Source organism: Taudactylus pleione, unplaced genomic scaffold (genome assembly GCF_031769625.1).
Source record: "Taudactylus pleione unplaced genomic scaffold, aTauple2 ptg000390l, whole genome shotgun sequence".
In the NCBI taxonomy this organism is placed as follows: Eukaryota; Metazoa; Chordata; class Amphibia; order Anura; family Myobatrachidae; genus Taudactylus; species Taudactylus pleione.
Genome location: NW_028284791.1, coordinates 2330326 through 2350000, shown reverse-complemented (window position 1 = coordinate 2350000; position 19675 = coordinate 2330326). Strand labels below are relative to the sequence as shown.

Sequence of the window (19675 nt, the reverse complement as noted above, 5' to 3'; positions counted from 1 at the left end):
TCATAATCTGCACCATCTCCTGCGTCTTCGCCATCGTGGCCTTGGTGTGGGATTACTTGCATCCATTCCCAGAATCTAAACCTGTTCTTGCCTTCTGCGTCATATCATATCCTTTCATTATAGTGATAAATACCGCTGCACAGTAAGTGACATTACTCCCCAACAGTTGTGTTTCCGTCACAGTAATGCTGGATGCATACCTTACACATCTCTGCTCAGTGTGGTGACTTACACTAAGCACAGTAATGCTGGATGCATACCTTACACATCTCTGCTCAGTGTGGTGACTTACACTAAGCACAGTAATGCTGGATGCATACCTTACACATCTCTGCTCAGTGTGGTGACTTACACTATGTATACCTTACACAGCTCTGCTCAGTGTGGTGACTTACACTAAGCACAGTAATGCTGGATGCATACCTTACACAGCTCTGCTCAGTGTGGTGACTTACACTAAGCACAGGAATGCTGGATGCATACCTTACACAGCTCTGCTCAGTGTGGTGACTTACACTAAGCACAGGAATGCTGGATGCATACCTTACACATCTTTGCTCAGTGTGGTGACTTACAGTAATGCTGGATGCATACCTTACACAGCTCTGCTCAGTGTGGTGACTTACACTAAGTACAGGAATGCTGGATGCATACCTTACACATCTCTGCTCAGTGTGGTGACTTACACTAAGCACAGTAATGCTGGATGTATACCTTACACAGCTCTGCTCAGTGTGGTGACTTACACTAAGCACAGGAATGCTGGATGCATACCTTACACATCTCTGCTCAGTGTGGTGACTTACACTAAGCACAGGAATGCTGGATGCATACCTTACACATCTCTGCTCAGTGTGGTAACTTACACTAAGTACAGTAATGCTGGATGCATACCTTACACATCTCTGCTCAGTGTGGTGACTTACACTAAGCACAGGAATGCTGGATGCATACCTTACACAGCTCTGCTCAGTGTGGTGACTTACACTAAGCACAGTAATGCTGGATGCATACCTTACACAGCTCTGCTCAGTGTGGTGACTTACACTAAGTACAGTAATGCTGGGTGCATACCTTACACATCTCTGCTCAGTGTGGTGACTTACACTAAGTACAGGAATGCTGGGTGCATACCTTACACAGCTCTGCTCAGTGTGGTGACTTACACTAAGCACAGTAATGCTGGATGCATACCTTACACAGCTCTGCTCAGTGTGGTGACTTACACTAAGCACAGTAATGCTGGATGTATACCTTACACAGCTCTGCTCAGTGTGGTGACTTACACTAAGCACAGGAATGCTGGATGCATACCTTACACATCTTTGCTCAGTGTGGTGACTTACAGTAATGCTGGATGCATACCTTACACCTCTCTGCTCAGTGTGGTGACTTACACTAAGTACAGGAATGCTGGATGCATACCTTACACAGCTCTGCTCAGTGTGGTGACTTACACTAAGCACAGGAATGCTGGATGCATACCTTACACATCTCTGCTCAGTGTGGTGACTTACACTATGTATACCTTACACATCTCTGCTCAGTGTGGTGACTTACACTAAGTACAGGAATGCTGGATGCATACCTTACACAGCTCTGCTCAGTGTGGTGACTTACACTAAGCACAGGAATGCTGGATGCATACCTTACACATCTCTGCTCAGTGTGGTGACTTACACTATGTATACCTTACACATCTCTGCTCAGTGTGGTGACTTACACTAAGCACAGGAATGCTGGATGCTTACCTTACACATCTCTGCTCAGTGTGATGACTTACACTAAGCACAGTAATGCTGGATGCATACCTTACACAGCTCTGCTCAGTGTGGTGACTTACACTAGTAATGCTGGATGCATACCTTACACATCTCTGCTCAGTGTGGTAACTTACACTAAGTACAGGAATGCTGGATGCATACCTTACACAGCTCTGCTCAGTGTGGTGACTTACACTAAGTACAGTAATGCTGGGTGCATACCTTACACATCTCTGCTCAGTGTGGTGACTTACACTAAGTACAGTAATGCTGGATGCATACCTTACACATCTCTGCTCAGTGTGGTGACTTACACTAAGCACAGTAATGCTGGATGCATACCTTACACCTCTCTGCTCAGTGTGGTGACTTACACTAAGCACAGGAATGCTGGATGCATACCTTACACATCTCTGCTCAGTGTGGTGACTTACACTAAGCACAGGAATGCTGGATGTATACCTTACACAGCTCTGCTCAGTGTGGTGACTTACACTAAGTACAGTAATGCTGGATGCATACCTTACACATCTCTGCTCAGTGTGGTGACTTACAGTAATGCTGGATGCATACCTTACACATCTCTGCTCAGTGTGGTGACTTACACTATGTATACCTTACACATCTCTGCTCAATGTGGTGACTTACACTAAGCACAGGAATGCTGGGTGCATACCTTAGACATCTCTGCTCAGTGTGGTGACTTACACTAAGCACAGGAATGCTGGATGTATACCTTACACAGCTCTGCTCAGTGTGGTGACTTACACTAAGCACAGGAATGCTGGGTGCATACCTTACACATCTCTGCTCAGTGTGGTGACTTACAGTAATGCTGGATGCATACCTTACACATCTCTGCTCAGTGTGGTGACTTACACTATGTATACCTTACACATCTCTGCTCAATGTGGTGACTTACACTAAGCACAGGAATGCTGGATGCTTACCTTACACATCTCTGCTCAGTGTGATGACTTACACTAAGCACAGTAATGCTGGATGCTTACCTTACACAGCTCTGCTCAGTGTGGTGACTTACACTAGTAATGCTGGATGCATACCTTACACATCTCTGCTCAGTGTGGTGACTTACACTAAGCACAGGAATGCTGGGTGCATACCTTACACATCTCTGCTCAGTGTGGTGACTTACAGTAATGCTGGATGCATACCTTACACATCTCTGCTCAGTGTGGTGACTTACACTAAGCACAGTAATGCTGGATGCATACCTTACACAGCTCTGCTCAGTGTGGTGACTTACACTAAGCACAGGAATGCTGGATGCATACCTTACACATCTCTGCTCAGTGTGGTGACTTACACTATGTATACCTTACACATCTCTGCTCAATGTGGTGACTTACACTAAGCACAGTAATGCTGGATGCATACCTTACACATCTCTGCTCAGTGTGGTGACTTACACTAAGCACAGTAATGCTGGATGCATACCTTACACATCTCTTCTCAGTGTGGTGACTTACACTAAGTACTGTAATGCTGGATGCATACCTTACACAGCTCTGCTCAGTGTGGTGACTTACACTATGTATACCTTACACAGCTCTGCTCAGTGTGGTGACTTACACTAAGCACAGGAATGCTGGATGCATACCTTACACATCTTTGCTCAGTGTGGTGACTTACACTAAGCACAGGAATGCTGGATGCATACCTTACACAGCTCTGCTCAGTGTGGTGACTTACACTAAGTACAGGAATGCTGGATGCATACCTTACACAGCTCTGCTCAGTGTGGTGACTTACACTAAGCACAGGAATGCTGGATGCATACCTTACACAGCTCTGCTCAGTGTGGTGACTTACACTATGTATACCTTACACATCTCTGCTCAGTGTGGTGACTTACACTAAGCACAGGAATGCTGGATGCTTACCTTACACATCTCTGCTCAGTGTGATGACTTACACTAAGCACAGTAATGCTGGATGCATACCTTACACAGCTCTGCTCAGTGTGGTGACTTACACTAGTAATGCTGGATGCATACCTTACACATCTCTGCTCAGTGTGGTAACTTACACTAAGTACAGGAATGCTGGATGCATACCTTACACAGCTCTGCTCAGTGTGGTGACTTACACTAAGTACAGTAATGCTGGGTGCATACCTTACACATCTCTGCTCAGTGTGGTGACTTACACTAAGTACAGTAATGCTGGATGCATACCTTACACATCTCTGCTCAGTGTGGTAACTTACACTAATCACAGTAATGCTGGATGCATACCTTACACATCTCTGCTCAGTGTGGTGACTTACACTAAGCACAGTAATGCTGGATGCATACCTTACACCTCTCTGCTCAGTGTGGTGACTTACACTAAGCACAGGAATGCTGGATGCATACCTTACACATCTCTGCTCAGTGTGGTGACTTACACTAAGCACAGGAATGCTGGGTGCATACCTTAGACATCTCTGCTCAGTGTGGTGACTTACACTAAGCACAGGAATGCTGGGTGCATACCTTAGACATCTCTGCTCAGTGTGGTGACTTACAGTAATGCTGGATGCATACCTTACACATCTCTGCTCAGTGTGGTGACTTACACTATGTATACCTTACACATCTCTGCTCAATGTGGTGACTTACACTAAGCACAGTAATGCTGGATGCATACCTTACACATCTCTGCTCAGTGTGGTGACTTACACTAAGCACAGTAATGCTGGATGCATACCTTACACAGCTCTGCTCAGTGTGGTGACTTACACTAAGTACAGGAATGCTGGATGCATAACCTTACATATCTCTGCTCAGTGTGGTGACTTACACTAAGCACAGTAATGCTGGATGCATACCTTACACAGCTCTGCTCAGTGTGGTGACTTACACTAAGTACAGTAATGCTGGATGCATACCTTACACATCTCTGCTCAGTGTGGTGACTTACACTAAGCACAGGAATGCTGGATGCATACCTTACACATCTCTGCTCAGTGTGGTGACTTACACTATGTATACCTTACACATCTCTGCTCAGTGTGGTGACTTACACTAAGCACAGGAATGCTGGATGCATACCTTACACATCTCTGCTCAGTGTGGTGACTTACACTAAGTACTGTAATGCTGGATGCATAGCTTACACATCTCTGCTCAGTGTGGTGACTTACACTAAGCACAGTAATGCTGGATGCATACCTTACACATCTCTGCTCAGTGTGGTGACTTACACTAAGCACAGTGATGCTGGATGCATACCTTACACCTCTCTGCTCAGTGTGGTGACTTACACTAAGCACAGGAATGCTGGATGCATACCTTACACATCTCTGCTCAGTGTGGTGACTTACACTAAGAACAGTAATGCTGGACGCATACCTTACACATCTCTGCTCAGTGTGGTGACTTACACTATGTATACCTTACACATCTCTTCTCAGTGTGGTGACTTACACTAAGCACAGGAATGCTGGGTGCATACCTTACACCTCTCTGCTCAGTGTGGTGACTTACACTAAGCACAGGAATGCTGGATGCATACCTTACACATCTCTTCTCAGTGTGGTAACTTACACTAAGTACAGTAATGCTGGATGCATACCTTACACATCTCTGCTCAGTGTGGTGACTTACACTATGTATACCTTACACATCTCTTCTCAGTGTGGTGACTTACACTAAGCACAGGAATGCTGGGTGCATACCTTACACCTCTCTGCTCAGTGTGGTGACTTACACTAAGCACAGGAATGCTGGATGCATACCTTACACATCTCTTCTCAGTGTGGTGACTTACACTAAGCACAGGAATGCTGGATGCATACCTTACACATCTCTGCTCGGTGTGGTGACTTACACTTAGCACAGTAGGTAGGCGGTCATTTCGGGATGTGATCCGGAGCGCAGGACCTTGGGGTCCCTTTCCTGTTGCCAGGTCCGCTGACTGTGCGCCACGTGTGCTGATGTGCGTCATCAACCAGCCTATATAAACTGTACTGATTGTTCAGGGGGGCGCACTGGTTGCTGAGCATACGGTGTGGCATAGAGAGATGGCAAGTGCTTTAGTGAAACTACACTTCAGTTATGGGGACACAGTATATATTAGGACTGGAGACACTGTACGTAAGACGCTGGAGAATTGGGTGTATCTTTGGACAAGTACTTGCATTCTATTAGCTCACGGAGATATGAATTCAAATAACCTATATATTGGGCTCCACCGTGTGTGTGTGTGTGTGTGTGTGTGTGTGTGTGTGTGTGTATATATACACAGCAGTACCCCAGGGTCTCCACTCAGTGTGTTTACACAGCAAAACCCCAGTAGTGACCTGTATATCTGGGCTCCAGCCCGTGTGTATACACCGCAGTACTTCATTAATGACCTGCATACCTGAGTTCCACCTTGTGTGTATACACAGCAGTAATTACCTGTATACCTGGATTCCACCTTGTGTGTATACACAGCAGTACCCCGGTAATGACTGTATACCTGGATTCTGTCGCGTGTATACACAGCAGTACCCCAGTAATTACCTGTATACCTGGATTCCACCTTGTGTGTATACACAGCAGTACCCCGGTAATGACTGTATACCTGGATTCTGTCGCGTGTATACACAGCAGTACCCCAGTAATTACCTGTATACCTGGATTCCACCTTGTGTGTATATACACAGCAGTACCCCGGTAATGACCCGTATACCTGGATTCCGCCTTTTATGTATACACAGCAGTACCCCAGTAATTACCTGTATGTCTGGATTCCGCCGTGTGTGTGTATATACACAGCAGTACCCCAGTAATGACCTGTATACAGGGACTCCGCCGTGTGTGTGCATACACAGCAGTACCCCAGTAATGACCTGTATACCGGGATTCCGCCGTGTGTGTGTATACACAGCAGTACCCCGATAATGACCTGTATACCGGGATTCCGCCTTGTGTATACACAGCAGTACCCCAGTAATTACATCCCGTGTTGTGTGTATACACAGCAGTACCCCTATATGCTCAGCCTTGTTTTTTCCTAACTCTGAATCACCTATTTTCTGATGATGGGCGTCCTGACCATTTATACGTCATACAAAGAGAAGAGCATTTTCCTGGTGGCCCACAGGAAGGACCCTGCAGGAATGGACCCTGATGATATTTGGCATCTCTCCTCTAGTCTGAAAAGGTAACATGTGACACTTCTTACTGCTTCTTCTCTCCTTTCCACTGACTCCAGTGATGCCTTTACAGCATGCCCAATAGTCTACCACTGGCTGCGTCTTGTGTCTCAGCAGACCACAACTAACCACCTAATGATGCCAGTATGATTTGCCTATCTCACAGTCGAGTCCTCCATCTGATCTGTTGCGTCTACCGTCATGCTCAGTAGTGCTCTCCGCGCTTTTGCCGGCTGTGTGTTGATGGACAATGATCTTTGTGAAAAAGCCCAGATCCTAATTTCAGACATGGGGAAGTCGGTTCACTCCTGCCGAGGCAGCTCGCTGTCGATCATTAGCACGCTACCAGTACGGGCGCAGAGAGCAGTGCCGGGCTACAGAGACGCTCCAGATTGGATAGAAAAATATATTTTGGTTGGAATTATGTGTTTCCCCTCAGCCTAAATAGGGTATGTAAAGGTGACACACATGTCAGCATAGATATAGGGTGTGTAAGGGTGACACAGGCTGATCGATCCCCCCCCCCCCCAGCATACACATAGGATGTGTACGGGTGACATAGGCTGATCCCCCCCCCCCCCCAGCATACACATAGGGTGTGTAAGGGTGACATAGGCTGATCCCCCCCCCCCCAGCATACACATAGGATGTGTAAGGGTGACATAGGCTGATCCCCCCCCAGCATACACATAGGGTGTGCAAGGGTGACATAGGCTGATAACCCCCCCCAGCATAGACATAGGGTGTGTAAGGGTGACATAGGCTGATATCTCCCCCACAGCATAGACATAGGGTGTGTAAGGGTGACACAGGCTGATATCCCCCCCCCCCAGCATAGACATAGGGTGTGTAAGGGTGACATAGGCTGATATCCCCCCCCAGCATAGACATAGGGTGTGTAAGGGTGACATAGGCTGATATCTCCCCACCCAGCATAGACATAGGGTGTGTAAGGGTGACATAGGCTGATATCTCCCCCCCCCCAGCATAGACATAGGGTGTGTAAGGGTGACATAGGCTGATATCTCCCCCCCAGCATAGACATAGGGTGTGTAAGGGTGACACAGGCTGATATCCCCCCCCCCAGCATAAACATAGGGTGTGTAAGGGTGACATAGGCTGATATCTCCCCCCCCCAGCATAGACATAGGGTGTGTAAGGGTGACATAGGCTGATATCCCCCCCAGCATAGACATAGGGTGTGTAAGGGTGACACAGGCTGATATCCCCCCCCAGCATAGACATAGGGTGTGTAAGGGTGACATAGGCTGATATCTCCCCACCCAGCATAGACATAGGGTGTGTAAGGGTGACATAGGCTGATATCTCCCCACCCAGCATAGACATAGGGTGTGTAAGGGTGACATAGGCTGATATCCCCCCCCCAGCATAGACATGGGGTGTGTAAGGGTGACATAGGCTGATAACCCACCCCAGCATAGACATAGGGTGTGTAAGGGTGACATAGGCTGATATCTCCCCCCCCCCCCCAGCATAGACATAGGGTGTGTAAGGGTGATATAGGCTGATCCCCCCAGCATAGACATAGGGTGTGTAAGGGTGACATAGGCTGATTTCCCCCCCCCCCAGCATACACATAGGGTGTGTAAGGGTGACACAGGCTGACCCACTCAGCATAGACATAGGGTGTTTAAGGGTGACATAGGCTGATTCCAAAGCCCCCCCCCCCCCCCTTTGGCATAGACATAGGGTGTGTAAGGGTGACATAGGCTAATTGCCCCCCCAGCATAGACATAGGGTGTGTAAGGGTGACATAGGCTGATATCCCCCCCCAGCATAGACATAGGGTGTGTAAGGGTGACACAGGCTGATATCCCCCCCCCCAGCATAGACATAGGGTGTGTAAGGGTGACATAGGCTGATATCTCCCCCCCCCCCAGCATAGACATAGGGTGTGTAAGGGTGACATAGGCTGATATATCCCCCCCAGCATAGACATAGGGTGTGTAAGGGTGACACAGGCTGATATCCCCCCCCCCCCCCTTTGGCATAGACATAGGGTGTGTAAGGGTGACATAGGCTAATTGCCCCCCCAGCATAGACATAGGGTGTGTAAGGGTGACATAGGCTGATATCCCCCCCCAGCATAGACATAGGGTGTGTAAGGGTGACACAGGCTGATATCCCCCCCCCCCAGCATAGACATAGGGTGTGTAAGGGTGACATAGGCTGATATCTCCCCCCCCCCCCCAGCATAGACATAGGGTGTGTAAGGGTGACATAGGCTGATATATCCCCCCCAGCATAGACATAGGGTGTGTAAGGGTGACACAGGCTGATATCCCCCCCCCCCCCCTTTGGCATAGACATAGGGTGTGTAAGGGTGACATAGGCTAATTGCCCCCCCAGCATAGACATAGGGTGTGTAAGGGTGACATAGGCTGATCCCACTCAGCATAGACATAGGGTGTGTAAGGGTGACATAGGCTGATCCCCCTCCTCAGCATAGACACAGGGTGTGTAAGGGTGACATAGGCTGATTTACCCCCCCCCCCCCCCCCAGCATAGATATAGGGTGTACAAGGGTGACATAGGCTGATCCCCCGCCCCAGCATAGACATAGGGTGTGTAAGGGTGACACAGGCTGATATCCCCCCCCCCCCAGCATAGACATAGGGTGCGTAAGGGTGACATAGGCTGATCCCACTCAGCATAGACATAGGGTGTGTAAGGGTGACATAGGCTGATCCCCCTCCTCAGCATAGACACAGGGTGTGTAAGGGTGACATAGGCTGATCCCCCACCCCAGCATAGACATAGGGTGCGTAAGGGTGACATAGGCTGATCCCACTCAGCATAGACATAGGGTGTGTAAGGGTGACATAGGCTGATCCCCCTCCTCAGCATAGACACAGGGTGTGTAAGGGTGACAGGCTGATCCCCCACCCCAGCATAGACATAGGGTGTGTAAGGGTGGCACAGGCTGATATCCCCCCCCCCTTTGGCATAGACCTAGGGTGTGTAGGGGTGGCATAGGCTGATCCCCCCCCCCTCCCTCCAGCATAGACATAGGGTGTGTAAGGGTGGCATAGGCTGATCCCCCCCCCTCCCTCCAGCATAGACATAGGGTGTGTAAGGGTGACATAGCCTGACCCACTCAGCATAGACATAGGGTGTGTATTGGTGGCATAGGCTGACCTGCTCAGCATAGACATAGGGTGTGTAAGGGTGACATAGGTTGATCCCCCTCCCCAGCATAGACATAGGGTGTGTAAGGGTGACATAGGCTGATTTCCCCCCCCCCCCCAGCATAGATATAGGGTGTGTAAGGGTGACATAGGCTGATCCCCCACCCCAGCATAGACATAGGGTGTGTAAGGGTGACACAGGCTGATATCCCCCCCCCCCCCTTTGGCATAGACCTAGGGTGTGTAAGGGTGACACAGGCTGAACCCCCCCCCCAAAGCATAGACATAGGGTGTGTAAGGGTGGCATAGGCTGATCCCTCCCTCCAGCATAGACATAGGGTGTGTAAGGGTGACATAGCCTGACCCACTCAGCATAGACATAGGGTGTGTATTGGTGGCATAGGCTGACCTGCTCAGCATAGACATAGGGTGTGTAAGGGTGACATAGGTTGATCCCCCTCCCCAGCATAGACATAGGGTGTGTAAGGGTGACATAGGCTGATCCCCTCAGCATAGACATAGGGTGTGTAAGGGTGACATAGGCTGATCCCCCTCGGCATAGATATAGGGTGTGTAAGGGTGACATAGGCTGATCCCCCCCCCTTAGCTTAGACATAGGGTGTGTAAGGGTGACATAGGCTGATCTCCCCCCCCCCCCCACCCAGCATAGACATAGGGTGTGTAAGGGTGACATAGGCTGATCCCCCCCCCTTAGCTTAGACATAGGGTGTGTAAGGGTGACATAGGCTGATCTCCCCCCCCCCCACCCAGCATAGACATAGGGTGTGTAAGGGTGACATAGGCTGCATAGACATGGGGTGTGTAAGAGGTGACACAGGCGGCATAGACATAGGGGTGTGTAAGGGTGACACAGGCGGCATAGACATGGGGTGTGTAAGGGTGACACAGGCGGCATAGACATGGGGTGTGTAAGAGGTGACACAGGCGGCATAGACATGGGGGTGTGTAAGAGGTGACACAGGCGGCATAGACATGGGGGTGTGTAAGGGTGACACAGGCGGCATAGACATGGGGTTTGTAAGGGTGACACAGGCGGCATAGACGTGGGGTGTGTAAGGGTGACACAGGCGGCATAGACGTGGGGTGTGTAAGGGTGACACAGGCGGCATAGACATGGGGTGTGTAAGGGTGACACAGGCGGCATAGACATGTGTTAGTGCCGTCTCCTCTTGTATTCTGAAGCCTCATTATTTTGTCCCCTGTAGGTTTGATGACAAGTACACGCTGAAAGTCACTTTCATCAGCGGGAGAAATAAGATCCAGCGAGATGCCGAGTTCACCAAATCCATAGCCAAATTCTATGATGAAAACGGCACTTTGGTCATGGACATGTTTGAACCTGAAGTCTCCAAACTCCACGACAGTTTGTCAATGGAAAAGAAAACAAAATAGGATGAGACTCCCGGGGGGCCTTTCTGTCTCGTTACGCTAAAAAGGATGACGCAGAAGTGACACGATTAAGGAATGTTACCCCTTCCCTGCCTCAGGGCTCTGTACCTCCACGCGTTTCGCTCACACACATAGGTCGCTGTATACAGACCCCGGGGGGCTGACCACACGGTTTTGTTTTACAATCTCCCATGGCTGTGACTGTCACTTTGTAATTCCCGTATATATTGCAGCTTTAAATAATCATGTTCAGAGCGCACCACCCATAGGATTCCTTAATGTTACTCAGCTCAGGAGAAACCTCGTAACCCTGTCAATACCCCCAAGCATTTCCCTTTATAAATAGGAGTAAAATTATATTACCTATTATCAAATACTGTCTTACACTTCTCATAGAATACCTGACAAGAGACTAGGAAAGTGAGTGAGCCCGTCGTTTACTAGCAGAACTACAACTCCCATAATTCTATACCTGCAGATGCCAGGGAGAGACAGGGAGTTGGTCGTCTACTGCCATCCTCTTTTCCTGAGTGTCACTGATCTCTCTGTAGGGATGTACATGGCTGCGGGTCTCTCTTTCTGCAAGATGAGATGTGTATGCAGCATGTATTGTTACAAAGCCTGTTACAAGGTAACACACGCACGCACGCACACATGCGCGCGCTTATCTGGTTTATAGAATCTGAACACGTTTTCCTTGTTTGTGCCTCTTGCCTCGGTGATGTCACTAATTCCGCGTGAACCGGTGCGCGGTCTATTTTTTCCACCCCACAAAATGTCCTGATTTACAGTAAGCAATAGCTACAGTTTAATCTCTTCTTACACTTCATAACCACTTCACGGGCTGACTGTAAGATAACTAGTTTAGTTGTGGATGGAATTGAAGAAGTTTAATAATGTAAAATAAATAGATGGCCTCATACGTGCCATCCAGCCGCATCCGTGAGACTCCCCCGATACCACCACCGGCTTGTGAGTGCAAAACGCGTGGTGAGGGGGGAAATCGCTGGCAACCTGGCCCCTGTATCACATTGATCATGCATTTTTTTTATTTTTTTTTTAGTATATTAACTTCTTGAACTTGACCCAGAATTGTTCTTTGCAGCGTTAACGTTTAAATCGCAATACGTCCAAGCGGCCATACATGTGAAGAGCGCTGCGTTTCACAGCTAGAGGGTGTGTAGAGGAAGCATGTAGTCACCTGATCTTACCGGTACATATTTCATGTATCGTTTTGAGAGACATTTACATGACCTATTTCAGGACAAAACCAGTGTCACAGACAACTCTGTCCATTATCTGTCTAATTTATTTGATGGGAATAAAAGTTTTGGTTATTTTGTATACCGTCAAAAGGGGAATTGTGAAGCCGCGAGGGCCGTCAGTCTGCTGTACGTGTAAAAGCTTAGCTGTGTCTTAAGGCCGACAACTATTATTAATAAAGAAAAGAGCATTTTTAGATCCGTTTCCGTTGTCTGAGGTCACGTTCCACTTCTGGACTTCTGTTTAGCGTCTTGTTTCTGAACTGCCGTTTTTTTTAAGTCTGTTTTTCCAATAAAAGGAGAGAAGAGATGCAAAACGCCGGCTATTCGCTGTCTCACTGGGGTCTGTGCGCCTGGTTCCTACATGTCTGATCTGAATATAATAATCTGCCTGTAGTGACTTTGTCTGGGCGGCGAGCTTTCATTCTCAGCGACATCGCGCTGACCTCATGAGGTGGAGGTACTGTGATGTCACCAGGTTAATCGATAGGCTGTGCTGTCATGAATATTGCTGCCTTTCGCCCCACACTGCCGGCTGCCTTTTGCCGTCAAAAGCACGGGTCACAGATTAATGGTAACCGGATGTGTTTTCATAGGGGGAAAAAAAAAAAGAAATAAAAAAAAAATCCTCCCTTGGTGCATAACCTGTGTCAGGACCTCCAGTGAGTGTCCCCCGAATCAGTCAGATGTGCAGAACCTCCTATCAGAAGTGCCTGAGAATCTGTTCATTGATGTGATTGGCACAGCCGCATCCCATGCGAGCACGCCGTCCCACTGTATGCATCGGATGTGCAGAACGGATTTCCTCCTGCAGTCCTGTTGGTGATCGCAATGGGACCTATTGGCAGCAGGTGGTGGTGAGTGTTGTCACTGGGATCTATTACCGCTAGGCAGGTGGGGTGGGGGGTTTAATGCTACTGGGGTGTGGTAGGCGTTTTTTTTTTTATTATATGTGATCTTTAAACACATTTTTGAAAATGGCGTGATCAGATTCCAGCGTTTGAAGGTCACATCAGCAGCTGAAATTCATTGCTAACTTGTCGAGGTGTATGGCGATAGCATCATGTCACGGGCAAGTTTGCGTGTGGTGCACTGCCTTTGATAGCGGCAGGACAGACGTTCAAGATGAGCTGCGATCCGACAGCACGTCCACCACAGATGACTATTTGTGCCGTATAGAAGGTCTGATTCAGGAGGACAGACTCATTCATGTGAGTGATATTGCTGAGAAACTGACCGTCTCAGTGGGTGCTGGGCACAACATCGTTCATGAGCAACTGGGGTACGGGAAAAAGTGATCACGCTGGTACCGAAGCAACTCACAGAGGTTCACAAGCCCAATAGGTTGGGATTGTCTCTCGTGCACATGACGCGGTACCAGGAGGAGGGAGTGCAGTTCCTGCAGCCTGTTACAGGCGATGAAACGTGGGTGCTTCATGTGACACCAGAGACGGCGCAAGCATCCATGATATGAAAACAACGCAGCGTCCACATCTTCAAAGAAATTCAAAACAACTCCCATCCGCAAAGAAGGTCGTGGCGACTGTATTTTGGGACCACAAGTGTGTGCTCCTTGTTGATTTCCTCACTGAGGGAGATACTGTGAATGCTGTCCGCTATCATGGCCAGTAAAAGTCTATCAAAGAGAAGGGCAAAACTGTTGAGAATATGATTTTAGTGTTAATACTAATAATGATGCTCAATCAATATACCAAAAAAATCTGTTTCAAAATAACCCACCAAATGATTCCAGATACACCAAAGGCGACATCACTAAACGACAGGCAAAAGACTGCACGATTATGACCTTGTAATCGTGCAGTTGTTTGTCAGTCTGTGATGAGCCTGCACTGAGCGAGCAGTCGTTCAGTGCAGGCTCATCAATCATCTGGAAACATGCTGAATCTGACGATATTGTAAGGTTATACAGCAAGTTTGCACGATGATGGATATCTAAACGACCAGCAGTAGCGCGCATCGCTGGTTGTTTAAGACATTTTTCTTCATGCAAACGATTTTTAAACTATTAATGAACGATATCGTTATTCAATAGCTCAATAAAATCGCTTAGTGGATGTGTGCCTTAAGAGTTCCAAAATGTAAAAAGATGTGCTCTACCCTCGTCATCTAGAACAAGAGAGAGCTTGGTTGGATCAGAAAAGTATTTAAGGAGATAGTAAATGTAATGCTTGTAATTGTATGGGGATGCAAACGGGAAGCCGACTGCCCTAAATACCGGCAGCCGGCTTCCCGACTGTCATATCCCGGCAAGGGTGAAATGCCGGGCGTCTAGATGTAGACGCCCGGCATTTCCCCGACGCCGGGAGACCGGCGCCCGGCATCCCGATCGTAGAGATGCCTGGCGCCGTGAGCGGACATCCGCGGGGGGGGGGGGGGGGAGGGTTAGGTTTAGGGCTCCCGGGGGGACTTAGGTTTAGGCAGCGGGGAAGGGGGTGGTTAGGGTTAGGCACTTGGGGGGGAGGTTAGGGTTAGGCACCCCTAAGGAGGGTTAGGTTAGACAATACTTACCTATCCACGATCGGGATTTCCAGCGCTGTCGGGCTTCCGCTGCTCGGAACTCTGCTGATGTCGGACTGCCGCTGCCGGGAATCGAACGGCATGCTGCCGGCGGTATTTCATACTGATTCCATGGTCCGTACATGAATACGTAGAGGAAACACTTCAGAGACTGCTAATAAGCAAGTGTATCGGATAAAGTCATCCATATTCAAATAACTTGTATTTTACTTATTAGAATGTGTTGCGATACGAAATATATTCACAAGATTAAAATAGAATAGAAATGTAGACTACAAGATGACACCAGGAACATTAGAAAACAATGTAGACCTGAAATTCCTACTGTACGAGGGCATAGAGCATGTTCCGTCTAATTAAAGTTGTGCTGGGGATGCTGTCATGTCGTGAATATGTTGTTAGCGGAGCCACTGGCGAAGTGCTAGCTGGGGAGTGGCTATAACAACATGGGGGGGAATCTGCACCTCCTAAAGCTGGGGTACACAGCATAGGATGGAGCGACGATGCGATGTAAAGATACATGGTGCGCGGCGTACACACTGCACAATGACAAAACGCGTTGTTACATGCTGCATGTAAACAGTACTGCGTCGCTCATTGCATAGTCTCATTTGCCATGCAGAACCGCAGATGGGGCGATGCCGTGAACGGCGGCTCGGACATACGCACTGCGATGTGTATGATATATAACATTACGATCTGCGTCAGACCGATATATCGTATGTTACATCATCTAGTGTGTAGCCAGGTTAAACGGCACAAGCCCCAGGATAGTCTCGGTCCTGATTATCCAAATCCTTATAGAGCCAGAAACTTTTCTGTAATATAGTAAAATAACAAAGTTAGACAACCGTATGCTTCTGTGATGACAATCTTTCAGTTGGTTGGAAAGTTTTCAACTTTCCACCTACATTGGAACAAGAATTGGCTGCGGTTGGGTTGGTTAAACCAAACTTGAATGATTTAACCAACAAGTTGGAACAACCAGTTCTAATGGGTTTTTTTTCCCAGCATTTTTACGCAAATTATCGTTCAGAACCATCCAGCTTAAGGTAGGTAGTCAGCCACAACCAGTATCAAATACATAATCGATAACAAAAAGAAAAAAAATCATGTTGGAAGGTTGCAGGAGAATTAATATATAAAGACCGTAAGTAACCCATATATGCGAACATGCAGCTGATACAAATGTTCTCAATTATGTTAATATCCAGTACTGAACAGGACCATAATTGACCTCTGAGACAGCTCAAACAGAGCAAATTGCAGCTGAATAACTATAAATCACAATACATTACTAAGGTTTACAATGCAAGTATATCAATGTATCTCTATGCTATGTTTTCTGCAAAAGCTTAGTGCACATGGATATGCTACAGAAGGAAGGATAAGAACCCAGTTGTTGGCACAGCTAAGTATTTGTAGGGCTACCAGCTTCCAGAGGCATTTCATGAGCATGTTTAGTGGGACTTTGTGTGTGTCACTTCCCTCTAAACCTCCCTTTATATAGCATGCCTTTGCAGCACAACTTTGCAGGTTCTTCAATTGCCTATTCCCAGGCCAACTTTGTCTTGTGTCTTTTATATGCCTCAGACCCCCCTCCACATCTCCCTTTCATGCCATCAGACCCCCTTATTCCCCTGCCTGCTGCTTTCTTGTATAAAAATGTATCTTTCATTCTGACAGTTCTTTTGTAGAAAGAGGTGGCTAATCAGTTGAGGATGAGGTTACAGCAGCACAGCGATTAGTGGCCTCTTGGGCTGCGGACCCGCCCCATTGGTAATCCGGCGTGCGCCGTGCGGGCAGGAGTCTGGCGGAGGGGTGCAGGCAGGAGTGTGTGGCTTTTGGTGTCACCCCCTTGGAGGGTGACACCCAGTGCGGCCCGCACCCTCCTTGTGACGCCACTGGGTTCACTATTTCCATCAGTCATGAAGTTACTTCTTGGGCTGGACCATTCAGGTCTCCTAAAAAAAATGTAATCTTGCTGCTTCCCTGTCATTGGACTTATGGTGCATACACACGATCAGATTTTTTCTTCAGATATGGACGATAACGATTTAAAAATCGTTCAGTCGTTCATATCTGAAGGAAAATCGTTCATATCTGACATGCCTGAACGATGGACGATCAACGATGCGCGTTCCCGTTTGTCAGATAACGATATCTGACATCTGATGGGTTTGCAGTCAGACTTGGACGATTCCATTCATTTTAATGCAGTCAAAAATCGTTCAATCGTTCAAATCGTTCAAAACTTTGGTCAAATCGTCCAAATCGTTCAAATCGTTTAATCGTTCAGTCGTTCATCTGACAAATCTGACAAGTCTGACAAATCTGACCGTGTGTACGCTCCTTTAGATGGAAAATGGACTTCAATCTGGCCTTGAACTCTCCCATTGTATTGGTTTCTGAATTGTAGACGTCACCCCTGTAAGTTGGAAGTCAAGGGACCCCGGAATAGTACAGCATTGTGATTGGGTTGGCAGAAGTCATGGCAGAAGCTTCACTTCTTGGTCCTGCTACGTTTTATGGAATCAATGCGGCTTGTTGGTCAGGTTACAACATCTTGTCTTTCGTGGGTATGGTGACGCCTAATGAAATACCCCGGAGGTGAAGAAATGTGAGATGATGTGAAGCTGATGCAAGCTGGAGTTACCTTCTTGGTGGTTCCTCTTCTTCAGCAGCAACTTCCAACTAAACCATACCCCAGCAGAGAGGTTAGGGTTCCCCAACCAGAAACAGACAAGGGTTTTGCATCAAGAGTATTTAGATTTATTAATTGAATCCCAGAAATGCGGGAAGCGGCTACTAGAAAACAAAAGGTTGCTTTTGATTTTTTTTTAAATGACTCAATATGACATAAAATTAAAATAAGCTAAATCACTTTTGATTAAATTAAGACTACTACATCAAGTATTACACTAGGTGCAATATTCCTACAGACCTAATTAGTGTGATTCACAAATTCCTGCAAACCTACTCAGTTTGCAATAAAATAAATGCTATATAGCTCATATTCCACTTCAATAGGATTATAAAAAATAAATGCTATATAGCTCATATTCCACTTCAATAGGATTATAAAAAAATAAATGCTATATAGCTCATATTCCACTTCAATAGGATTATAAAAAAATAAATGCTATATAGCTCATATTCCACTTCAATAGGATTATAAAAAAATAAATGCTATATAGCTCATATTCCACTTCAATAGGATTATAACAAATAAAATAAATGCTATATAGCTCATATTCCACTTCAATAGGATTATAAAAAAATAAATGCTATATAGCTCATATTCCACTTCAATAGGATTATAACAAATAAAATAAATGCTATATAGCTCATATTCCACTTCAATAGGATTATAACAAATAAATTAAATGCTATATAGCTCATATTCCACTTCAATAGGATTATACAAAATAAAATAAATGCTATATAGCTCATATTCCACTTCAATAGGATTATACAAAAATAAATGCTATATAGCTCATATTCCACTTCAATAGGATTATAACAAATAAAATAAATGCTATATAGCTCATATTCCACTTCAATAGGATTATACAAAATAAAATAAATGCTATATAGCTCATATTCCACTTCAATAGGATTATAACAAATAAAATAAATGCTATATAGCTCATATTCCACGTCAATAGGATTATAAAAAAAATAAAAATCACTCAATAGCAAATATTTCAGTAGACTGTTAAAATAAATGACAACTTCTAAATCAGGCTGAAGATATCGTTCTTGATGCTGTAGTGCACGTAGTACTAATGTTTGTATAGCTGAGCGATTTTATTGCTAATGCACATACGCAAAACGTCTAGAACATCATTACTACACACGCTGTAATCAAGGTGCGCCATGGCGTATGCATTTACATATGACATTGCTATTACATGAGACGGCATCTGCGATCCATGTGAGGGTCGGGGTGGAGACTATGAGGCCAGCAGCTGCATTCTCAATGGCAGCACAGCAGCCAGCGTGGTCATGTGATGAGCGGGGGCTGCGCGAGGAGCCAGTGCTGTGACCACTACATCGATGGTGGTGAAATCGGACTCATCAGCGCACTTCAGCATTGCTCAGGTATACGAAGAGGGCATCGCAGGGTTTGCTGAGTCCGGTGCAGGGAAGAACATGAGAGGAACACTTACACTGGCATTTGCATATTTTCGTGCTTGCGGATCCGTGAGAAATCGCAGCTGCACTACATGCACCCCTGATTCAGACCTGGTGTCCTTTCAGCAGCTATATGGTGTCTGAATAAAGAATGGTGGTGACCCGGGCTACTGTGACTTTCTGGCTGCACGTTGGGGCTTTTTATATAGGTGTTTGATATAATTAAACTTGTCTCTTTCCATAACATTGCAGTTCTGTTAAGTATCATTA

General features: G+C 46.7%; 1 protein-coding gene across 1 annotated transcript in view; it reads left to right on the top strand.

The window, feature by feature from the left end:
• Window positions 1-12927, top strand: part of SPCS2 (signal peptidase complex subunit 2) — a 26857-nt gene extending 13930 nt beyond the window's left edge. The window contains exons 3-5 of the mRNA XM_088445849.1: window positions 1-106; window positions 6783-6917; window positions 11285-12927. The exon at window positions 1-106 is cut by the window's left edge and continues 55 nt beyond it. Coding sequence (XP_088301975.1) covers window positions 1-106; window positions 6783-6917; window positions 11285-11471 — 428 coding nt within the window. The 3' untranslated portion in view covers window positions 11472-12927. The remainder of the gene's footprint in view (window positions 107-6782; window positions 6918-11284) is intronic.
• The last annotated feature ends 6748 nt before the right edge of the window (window positions 12928-19675 follow it).